The sequence below is a fragment of the Barbus barbus genome (genome assembly GCF_936440315.1).
Source record: "Barbus barbus genome assembly, chromosome: 41".
NCBI classification, from domain to species: domain Eukaryota; kingdom Metazoa; phylum Chordata; class Actinopteri; order Cypriniformes; family Cyprinidae; genus Barbus; species Barbus barbus.
Window position 1 is genome coordinate 4,940,088 of NC_136719.1, and position 12,176 is coordinate 4,952,263.

At 36.4% G+C, this 12,176-nt stretch overlaps 1 protein-coding gene across 4 annotated transcripts in view; it reads right to left on the bottom strand.

Annotated features, from left to right (window-relative positions):
• The window catches only part of LOC306860986 (histone deacetylase 7-like), an 87,450-nt gene that overhangs the window by 59,222 nt on the left and 16,052 nt on the right, over positions 1-12,176 (bottom strand). For 2 of the 4 annotated variants that reach the window (XM_079403029.1, XM_079403028.1), the window contains exons 1-2: positions 8,505-8,685; positions 7,737-7,805 (exon numbers count right to left, since the gene is read on the bottom strand). Coding sequence is in view for 2 of the 4 variants with exons in the window: in XM_079403027.1 (XP_079259153.1) it covers positions 7,737-7,805 (69 nt within the window). In the remaining 2 variants the exon portion in view is untranslated. Of the gene's footprint in view, positions 1-7,736; positions 7,806-8,504; positions 8,686-12,176 lie in introns of those variants that run through there. The other 2 variants (XM_079403027.1, XM_079403026.1) reach the window with 1 other exon arrangement.

Genomic DNA, 12,176 nt, shown 5'->3' on the forward strand with positions numbered 1-12,176 from the left:
CCAGTCCACACATAATTTAACTCAACTCAAAACAGTGTATAACGTTAATATTAAAAGCTGAATCTTATTAGTTTGCTGAACGTGTAAGGGTTTGTTGTTCGAAGGTTCAGACTGAAGAAACATTTTTAAGGTTATGACAAATGACAATTTGAAAAAAATATATAATAATATATATATATATATATACAAAAATTACAAATCCTATTTGTAAATAAAATAAAATATAGATATTAGATGAAAACTCAAACCAAATTTTTTATTTTTATTAGAAATGTTGCAACTCACTGAAGTTGTAGTACTAAAATTAGTGAAAATAAAACTGAAATAAAAACAAATTAGGGCTAAATGTAAAAAAACACAAAAATGGCAAAAGCAGGTAACAAAACTGAACATTAAAGCTACTTGAATGACACTGCTGTTGTTTTCTTTTCCCCAAAAAACACACATGCAACGTCACACAGCCCTCATTCAAAGTCGAAGATCATTCAAAATCATAAACATATATATTATTTTTCAGTTCTTACGAAACGGCAATCCAAAATCAGACTGCTTATTTGTTATGACACTATGTGACTCCTATCCTAAAGAGACTGAACATGACTGAGAAGCTGTAAGCAGATTGTGGATCATACTGGTCAGCTGATGCGACTACACATCATCAGGAGTCTGTGTGTGCGTGTGTATTACAGCTACTGCATTTTATCAGCAGAACGTGTAAATGCCTTACCAGGTCAACGAGAGGAATGTGTCTGATGTTGAAAAGATAGCATGATGGAGGAGAAAGGGCAGGAGTAAAGGAGCTCTGCCTCGGGGTAAGGTCATGTCTGTGAATGTGTGAGTGGGTTTCAAATGTATGTCACACTAATGAAGACAATGCTACAGCGTGAAACATACTCTTCACAAGTGTGTGAACATAAACCATGCTTGATTACCTGTCAACATGTTTATAGCTGCCTACATGAATAACACTTCTAGTTACACCCGATTTCACATTTGTTGCATCCCAAAATGAGTCAGAACACACTTCCATGTATGTAGAAAAATACTCCATGCAACTACATAAACGTGAGTGATTGATGCATTGCAAGCGTTACTGTGGCAGCAACAAACATCCATACCTTAAAATGAAAAGTCGTTTCAAAGACATTATAAATTATTGCAATTTTGATTTGAAGATTACAAAAACGCATGACACGTGCACAATGCATTCTCAGAGTTGCCACAAGGGACACATAACATAAAATCAAACATAACAACACTATTTTTTTATTTAATGCAGTTTGCCTGGTCTGCCTAGAAACAATGTTCATTGCACATTTTTCTAAATAAATAAAAAAAAAGATTGTCTTTATAATTTTTTATTAAACTTGCGATGCCTTTGAAACGTCTTTTCTTTTTGGGGGACATCACCAAGCCCTCTTATTTTTCATACATTTATGAATATCCTATTTCACTCAGAAATGGACGTACCATTTAAGTGCAGGTTGACTTAGGGTGTTAACACAACAATGTACAAAAAAATTGAAGTTTTTCTTTGCATTTGTGAAAAGTTTTGCATACAGAGTACAAAACAATCCCCATTCACATGCATCCGCGAAAATGACTAAAATGCTGTATTAATCATGCCAGTTGGGAGTACGTGCCTGAGCATGTACCTACAGACTGAACACATAATACACATGTGCATGACGTCACCATTTTCACAAATTAACGTTTTTGTAGTTAACAAAAGAGACAATACAACATTGTTTTCAGAACTTGCACTTTGAAATCCATTTTCAAAAGTTTGTGTCCTCAAAACACTGTTGTCATGTAAATTAAATGCCAAAATGCATAAAATTTTTCCATTTTTGGTTTAAAATGGTGTTGTGTAAACACCCCCTTAAATGTTACAAACGGTTAAAGGAAACTGTATCGCCTCCTAGAGTATGGAGGTTTGTTACTGCCACAGTAACCCTTGCAATGCATCAATCATTCAAGTTTGCGTAATTACATAGAGTATTTTTGTGACCTACGTAAGTGTGTTTAATGCATTACAACATATTGGAATGTATTTCTACTCTGGGTATGGTCACAGTGTAAATAATTTTTGAGAGAAACAGACATAGAGGAGGTTACGTCTACCCACAATTTACTGCACACTCAAAATGGCGCCACTCAGCAGTGTAATTCGGTGTTTGAACTCCAACAACTCTCAAGTGGACACAAAAATGTACATAATGACACCTCTCCATGCAGATTTGCCTCTTTCCTCTTAGCCCTTCACTCCCTCTTGCACTTCCTCCGCCATCCATTCCCCTTTCCATGGATTCTTTTTATTTAACAACTGTTCTGGGAAAGCATTCGCCAGGAACACATCTCATACATATGCAGCCTCACGAACTTCTGTCTGAGCCTCCAACAATGAAGGAGGACATTAGCATTCCCTGTAACCTCAAATACACACACACACAAACCGACTCACACTGGCTCAATGAGCTCTTTTTGTCCTGTACGCTCTAACAAATGAGCACCTTTGTGTCCGAACACTTCCTTGTCTCCAAACATTCAGGGGGTCAAACACAACGTTCTGATCCTCACAGACCTTGCTTGAACTTGCTTCTAAAAACAGCAGGCCGGTGTGGGCTGCTCTGGGAAAACAGGATTAGTTCATTCCCAGCGACTCCACAGCGCTGGCTTAAGCCAACATGGTCTAAATTGTATATAACCAACAGCGCTTGGACGAGTACTCATTTTTGACAAGTGGTCAAGGGTTGTTGACTAGTTACCTGACATGGCATGTAGCATAATTGGTCTGACGGCCAGCTGGAGAACTTGTCCCACTCTGTGTCCCAGTTCCACTTTTATTTTCAGATTCTCATGTTACCTACAACTGGTTGACAAAGCATTCAATAGTGGTATAGCTAATTAACTAATTCTTGCAACCCTTTACTAACCAAGAAACTTCATTTCTTGCCATATAGTGCACTTGAAGTCACATGTTCCTTAGCTAGTTAACAAGGGACCAAACCTCAAACTAACTGATTAGTTAACTAGTCAGTGCAACTGTTTGCTAACCAAAAAAAACCCTGAAATTTCTTCCAAATGCTGTCATACAGAACACATGCAAGTGGAGTCAAGTGATCCACAGCTAGTCAACACTAGCCCAACACATCTACTAGTGGTAAAACTAATGAATTACTTAACTAGTTGGTGCAACTATTTACTAACCAAAAAAAAATCTTTATTTAAACAAGCACAAATAAAATGATGTGATGCATGACTAGTCAAAACAGGTTTTAAACCAAATAGTGGTAAAACTAAATAATCAGTTAATTAGTCAAGGCAACTAACCAGGAAACTCAATTTTATTCCAATTGTACCATTGTAGACTAAGCTTAGCTTAAGTCACACATTTCACAACTAGTCATGCTCAAAACATCAAACAGTGGAAGAGTTGATCAATTATTTAACAACTAACCAAGAATTAGAATTGCCATACAACAAGCACAATTATTTTACATGATCCATAGCTAGTTGACACAGGCCCAAAACATCTAACCAGAGGCAATATAGAACAAGTACAAGTGCACAACTTAAATCATATGGTCCACAACTAGTAAACATAGGCTTAAAACATCAAATAATCATAGAACTAAAGTTAGCTAATCGGTGCAAAAATTTACCAACCAAAAAAATTTACATTTCTTCCAGCTGCTGCCATACAAAAAAACGCAGCTGGAGTCAAGTGAATTACAACTAGTTAACACAGGCCCAAAATGTCATGTGGTGCATGACTAGTCAATACAGGTCTTAAACATCAAATAATGGTACAAGTTAGTTTATTATTCAGCCCTACTAACCAGGAAACTCAATTTCCCTCTAGCTGTCACAATAGAGAACAAACAAAAGTTGCTCCACACTGTCCACAACTAGTCAACACTGGCTCAAAACATAACTAGTCATGTGATCCGTGACTAATCAACACAGAATCAAAGCACGGGACTAATCTACTAGTTTCTGAAACCTCTGCAAATGGAATTAAGCAGAAATTAACATCAGCAATTGGGCAACAACATAATCAAATGTTTGATGTTAGATGATGATGGGGATGGCCAATAAATTTTCCACAGTAAGGGTTACCGCACTCAGAAGAACTGAAAAATCACACTCAAAATCAAAGATGTTTCAGAAGGCAGCACTATCACATCCTGGATGAATCACTAAGGGCTCAGATTTGCGAAAGCAACCGGAACCTTCCTCGCCGATGCATCACATCGCTTCAAAGTCAGCACCGCAAGCAACAAATGGATTCTGACACAGCTTTTGTCTGGAGTGATATTTGTACATGTTAAGAGTTAACTTGTGCCCTGAAGCTGTTAGTGTCGTTTTTTTTCTGGCCTGAGCGGTGATGACAGCCGCAGCAGTGAAGGAGGCTGGTGTCAGCTGACCCCGCTTTCAGCCAGTAACAGGAAATGTGATCTTTACAGCAGCTCCCTGAAAAACAATCTCGCTATTGTCAGCTTGAATCTCCTGTCCCTCTGCCCCTCACAGGGTGGGGGATGCAAAAAATACCACACAATGAACATCTTCCCATCTTTCCTGTCAGCTAACACATAACCATGTCCATTTATGTTGCCCCGCAGGTAAATCAGTTCCAATGAACTGGCAAAAAAATCACTGCAAAATGCAGTTGTTACCTTAAGGAGCAGTGTTGGTTAAGTTACTCTAAAAAACTTAATTGATTACTAACTACTAATTACATATTCAACAGTATAATTAGATTACTGTCCTAATTACTCTCTATAAAAAGTATTGGATTACTTATTACTAATTACTTTCTAAACCTCAATCCACTATCGTTTATATAGAATTGTTCTGGTCTATAAACTATTTAATGCAATTACATCAGAAGTAACCAAACAGATCCAACATTTAGTCCTGAAAACCAGCAGTTAACATCCAACAAAATTAAATACCCAACACATGTGACACTAGTTTAGTGATAATTGATTAGTTAACTACTAACAAAAAATTAAAGTGTCCTCCTGTTGTTGCAATATAACAAGTGCAATTTAAGTCACATGAACCACCACTAATTGACACCGACCCAAAACATCTAACTATTTGCAGAACTAACCAATTAGTTAACTAGTCAACACAACCCCTACTAACCAGGAAACCAAATCTTCCATCACCTGCCACAATATAGAACAGGCACAACTAAAATCACATGGTCCTCAACTAGTTAGCACAGGCTAACAGTGGTAGCATTAACCAATTAGTTAAGTAGCAACTATTTAATAACCAAAAACCTGATTCCGCAGCTGCTATCAAACATCACTTAAGTCAAGTGAACTACAGCTAGTTAATACAAGCCCAGCTGCCATGTAACCTATCATAGTCAGAATCATGTCGTCATATTAAACAATATTTTTGACATGAAAACTAGAAGTTGAAATACAGTAAAGTTAAATAACCTACATATATGACATTGGTTTAGTGCTAATCAATTAGTTACCTACCAACCAAGAATTAGAATATTCATCACATAACAAGCACAATTTAAGTCACATGATCCACAGCCAGTTGAAACATCTCAAAACATCTAACCAGTGGTAGAGCTAACCAATTAGTTAACTAGTCAGTGCATCCCCTACTAACCAGGAAACTGATATTTCGTCCAGCTACTGCTACTGTGTAACCTAATATAGTCAGGTTGATTTAGTTTAATACAAAGCAACAATGTTGACATGGGACAGAAACCAAAGAGATGCACCTTTGGATCCAGAAAACCAGCAGTTAAAATTGAATAAACTTAAATAACCAACTCATATGACACTGGTTTAGTGCTTTACACACCATAAGTTACATTGCATGATTATTAGATGACAGCCAGAGCATTTCTAAAGCTTCAGGGAGAGCTGTATGCACATGTCAAAACCACTGGTGACTTTAGAGGAATTCAGTCTGAGGTAGTTTACACAAGCTGTGGTTTAGTTACAAAATGCAATATGATTAGGTCTGCTAGTTCCATCACATTGCCCAATATCATCTGTATTATAAACTATGACGAAACTGTATTGGGTCTCACGCACTACATAGATTGTGAGAAGGACAAAAGGCCGGCACTTCTACAACAGACCGTTCAGCGGGCTTCACGAGCGGTCAGTTGGGCCCGGTTACAGCCGAACAAAAGAGCGGGAGCGGTGTCGGATCCCTCTCACAGGCACGGCTGAAACGTTATCCCCGTGCCGCTGGTCATGACCTCATCGTGTTGTTTTTCCCGCAAACGCTGGCCTGCTGTGGCGCACGCAACTCGAGCCGGGCGCGAGCTACAGGACTCCGCTGCTTCAAGCAATATCTAATGCCAAGCAATGTCAAGTACAAATCCGTTTCTGTTTGTTTACACTACCATCCGCTGAGGCAAGACTATAGTTTGAAATGGTGACTGAAATCGTGTCAGTAGCTTAAGATAAAACAACGTAATGGTAAATCTGTGCTGTGAATGTAATCACAATGTTGAATTATTTATTAGTGGGTAAAATCAGTCTGTTAGGTTAAATGATTAATAATTAATGAATCATTACATCTCATGTTCTGTTGAGATTGACTTTACAGTCTTTATGGGGTCTCATCAACCCTGTTAACATATGGATTAAAACAATAGCAATGTAAACGTTTACATTCAGAGTTCTGTTTATATTCAGAAAAGTTTATGAAAAATCATGAATACCTAACTATAATCTTACTGTTAAGTATAAACTGCCCATCAAAACTTTGGGATCAATAAGGTTTTAAATGTTTTTAAAATGTCTTATGCTCACCAAGGCTGCATTTATTTGATCAAAAATACAGTAAAACATCATTTTATGTCATATATTTAAAAATTGTATTTATTTCTCACTACTCCATCCTTCAGTGTCCTTCAGAAATCATTCTCAAATGCTGATTCATTATTATTATTATTATTATTAATGCTGAAAACAGTTGTGCTGCTTCATATTTTTTTGTGGAAACCATTATACAGGATTTTTTTCAAAAGTGAAACATTTATTCGAAATAGAAATCTTTGTAACATTACAAATGTTTTACTGCCACTTTTGATTAATTTAATGCATCTTTGCTGAATAAAAGTATTATTTTAGAAAAAGCATCAACATATTTTGTATAACATATAGTGTATTTATTATTTATATTTGCGTTAAATGGCCTTGGTCAAGCAGAGGGTTATTACTGTAAACATGAGCCATACAGTCTTTGCCTTGCATGTTGTCAATGAACTTAAGTACACTAATGTGGAACAATGAATAGTCAAGCTAGTCATCTAATCTCCATGAGCGTTCAGGTCATCTAGATGACTCGGAAGGGTCTGTTTCTGATCCAATCAGGTGTAATGCAGTACAAATAACATCCATTCTTCAATCACAATCCAACACATCTGAAATATGACATCTGCCGTGTGTGCCCTACATTCATCTGAACACCTCCCCAAGTGACAACAGAGCTGATTTGAAGCTCCTATTCAGCTTTTGCTCAGATTTCCTCAGAGGACTGCTGTATATGCACAGCCGTATCACTCAGAATCCAATCACAAATCTATTCAATCCATTTTGCATTACATAGGCCTATAATTTCATGAATGTTACAGAAGTAAATAGTTCTGGGAAGTACAGCTTTTTTTATTCCCTCATGTAAAGGCAAAGGATGTCATGAACTCATACAGGTAAAGCTCCTCTGAAATGAAGGTAACATACCTGCCTCTCCCCAGTAGTGAGTGTCTCTGTGATCTGACTCAACGATCAGTCCCGCTGCACAACTTCCATCTGTGAAACGAGAAGAAGTGGAGATGTTTGAGAGAGCCCTCATTTCCTGCCTCTCACACCCTTACAAACATGCATGGCATAGTAACAGTTGCAAAAAAAAAAAAATTAATTGAATGAAAAATAATCAAATGAAAGATTCTGAAAGCTCCTTAAATGAAAAATGATCGGTAATAGTAAGTGCAGTAACCTAACAATGGTATTTTGTTGAGATTATGATGGTAAATTCTGCAAAGGTGCGTCTCAAACAGTGCACTGCGTTACCTAGATAGTTTTAGACATCACTAAACGCCTAAAAATGCTGTCTATAGGCAAGTCACACTCTTTTCAGTCCAATTGCACACAAACTGAAAGTTTTATTTTTTTAGTTAAAGACGCATTTCGAGACTCGAGTCCAGCTATTTTAGACAGACGACTTTAAATGTTTGCGTTTCATTTCCACTTTGTTTCTAAACTTATTCTTCATCAGTTTCACCAACACAGTGCACGTATTCTGTATAACCTAATTATTAAATGTAGGTTTTTGAAGCCATGCTTGACAATGTGTAAATAATTCATTAATAAAAATACTCCAAAAATGCGACGGGAAAATCCTGCAAAGCTTTCAAAAGCCATAGCTACTGAAAAAGCCAGGCAAACTGACTTCCTTATAAAGACTAAAGCAGCAGGACACAGTTTATAATATGAAAAGACAGCCTGTACCTTATGTGAAAGATAAAAGCATGCAACAGGTCGTTATTCCCTTGTGTGAAACTCTTTATGCCTTGTTTTTAATGTCCAAATGCTTCCTCTGTTAAAGCTTGACTTAATCCTTAGTTAGTAGTCAGTCAGTTTTAATGGATGTCACATTAAAACGACCAGCAGCGATGTTCGGCAGTGGTACGAGAGGGAGAAAGTGAGTTATTACAAGTATCTCGGTAAGCCCCGCCCCTGAGGCGGACGAAAATAGAAATGTGGGCGGAGTTCTCCAAAAATAGCGTGTGACGTCTCGCGCCCTATGCTCGCATTGTTTCCTTCTCTATTATTTCATTGGCCGAGGCTGCAGCCACATCCACACTGCACTCTAGTGTACTTCCAAGTTCTGTAACTACTCACCATCTAAACCACGCCATGTTTCAGTGGCAGGTGCTGGAGTCCATAGAAATGAACGACATAATATATTTAAATTCAATTAAATTCAATTAAAAATATAATAAATATATACTTATATATATATATATATATATATATATATATATATACTATTATTGATGATGATAATAATAATAATAAATACTAATAATAACAATTATCAGATTGAGCAGTATATTAGAATGATTTCTTAGAATGAAGACTGGAGAAATAATGCTGAAAATTCAGCTTTACCATCATTGTTCACTATATATATATATATATATATATATATATATATATATATATATATATATATATATATATATATATATATATATATATATATATATATATATATATATATATATATACAGCATCATCATTCCACAAAGTGTCAATAATTCTTGTCTAGATTTGTCTTGAACTGTTTATCTATTGCTTAATTACCAAAAAATATATATATATTTTTATTAAATGTTTCACTAGAAAAAGTGGGTTTGTCTTCATCTAAAATGAATGATAGCCTACTTGGTTTGATATGTTGTTGTGTAAAGCGCACTTAATTCATGCAATTTGCAAATAAATGGCTGAATGTATTTTTGCAACAATCTGATTACATTTTTTACATGCTCACTAAAATTGTTTTAACTCAAGTTTAACTTTGTGTCTCTGTTCAGCTTCAGGAGTTTTACATAATCTTTCAATAGCAATAGCAAGGAAACCTTTTGATTTCCTCCAATAATAACCAATATATGGCTAAACAACCATGCATGATGCAAGATCGTGTACATGTACATTATGTGCATATGTACTTTCAGTGCACGTCAGTCAGGCTTTTCTCTTTTCTTTTTGTCTTTCTCAGTAAAACAGAACCGGTCAGCATTCACGCGCCGCACACGTGCTTTGAAACCACCATGACCCGTTTCTCAGAAACCAGGACACACAGTGACGGTCTCCAGTGCGTTTCTGATTTCCTCTGTGAGGCCCGATCGCTCAGTTCTCGTCACCAGCTGACACTGGCTGTGTTTCAAAACCTACCTACGTGCACCTAGACTGCTGCTCTGGCCATCATACACCCATGCAGCATTTTCACTGTTATGAAAAACATTTGATACTTCGGTTTGGTATAAAGAAGCAGTACTTTTCCTTTCATGCGCTGTATGTGTAGCCAAACATGTCGGTTTTGACAGTGAAGTGGGTTCCAGCACATAAAACCTCAATGCTATTTAAATACTTCAATAATTTATAGGGCAGAGGAACCCAACAAAGACCCTTGAACACACACACACACACACACACACACACACTGCACACATATAATGAAACTAAAGCAGTGTTGTGCTGCACCTAAATGCTCCACCAACCGGGGGATCCCAGTCTTACCAGAAACCCTCATCCGTGTGTGTGTGTGTGTGTGTGTGTGTGTTTGTGTGTGTGTGTGTTATAATTACACAGTCCTTCAGTCTGAATCATATCCGGCAGAAGCTGAAAATAACAAGACCACGATCTGACAGTGAAGCAGCACAGCAGGGGAACAGGCGAAACACAAAAACACACACACACACACACGTGTGCGTCAAAGTAAACTCTCCTACACTGCCAGCAAAGACTTGATTTGCAGCATGTTTAGCCTTTTAACGTCTATTATATTCTATTGAATGCAGAGATTTATATAAACGTAGAGCATCCAATGGGGCTCGAAAGCCTTTGTTTGTTTAAAACATAAAATAAACCAGAATTTTTAAACCCGAAAAAAATAAACAAATAAAAGTTATGAAGTAAATTTATGATGAAATTTCTAATTCACTGATCAATTGTGAGTAAATTTGTGACACTGACCATGTGGTATTCCTTTGTGCAGAAAGAACAACATTTTCTGTGCATGATGCTGGATAACATGAATCATCTGTTTATGCATAAATTTGAGCTTATGTCAGCTCGAGTGCTGCAGCAGAAAGGGGGAAAAACATATATATATATATATATATTATACTGTGAAAATCATGTTTCATTTTTATATCCAACATTTCAGTCAAACCGTGATACTGATAACATAATTTGTTATAAATAATTGTATTAAAATATAAATATTTATTTTCTTAGACTTTTATATGTCCGTCATATCAGACATTAAAGAAATGCAAATCTTGAATATTGTTGCATGCAGTGGTGCTTTTAACATTTATCTTTACATCATGTACCGTAAGTGATTTACTCTTTTGTTGTTTTTACATGTGTGGTAAACAACCCGGGATCTTTCTTTAAATAACAGTTAGCAAAAAGAAGAAAAAGTATAGGGAGTATAGTGTATGCAGTTTGTTCAGTAAGCACAGGAAGTGCTCAGCCTCTCAGTCACACATTTCTATACACAGACACAAAATTTACTCATGTGATTTACCCTGTTTACCCAAATTAAAACTATTTATCCATGCTTTGTGAGAGAATTTGACTTTTGCTGCAAAGTGTTTTAGTGGCTCAGTGTGCTCCTTTCTGTACAATGAAAGTAGTGAGAGGCAACCCCTCCCCCCAAAAATACTAATTTTATAAATATTATTCCTATTTAATATAGCTATTTTCTATGTGAATATGTGACCCTGGCTGTGAAAAACCAGCTAAAGTCATTCTTAGTGATTTACTGTTTTCTACATAAAATCATACTTCATAAGGTAAAGAACATTATGTGATAATGTAACATTTAATCTAATATCTGTGAAATCAATGGTTAAAATGAGAATTAGCTTGTTATCTCATAATTAGATTTTGAGACTTTAGCCTGGATTTCCCAGAGAGGGTCACATACACATGTTTTAAAAAGTAATTTATTGCTGAATAGAAAGTTCAAAATAAATATTTTGGTTAATTTAATGCACACTCGTTGAATAAAACTTTTCATTTCTTTAAAAAATCGTACTGTCAGAAGTGTACAGCATATGCACAGCGAACACAGCATGTTTTCCCAATGACCACCAACTTAAGAGTGTTTCAAAGACAAAGGCTGTTAACCATTATTCACTTTTTCCTCTTGCCGACAAACACAAACTAATGAGATCCTCTCCAACAGCTTAGCTGTATGTCAGTCCAAATTCTCACAGGATGTAGTGCTCGTGGTTTATATTTTGGGGGGAAAAAAACTATTTAATGAAAAAAGAACAGACTGAGGCGATTTGATTTAGAGCAATTCCTCTCTGCTGGCCGAGTGTCAGTAATTCTCATGTTTGTCCTGTCAGGTGAGAAAACTGAATCTAACAGATTCATTTCAGC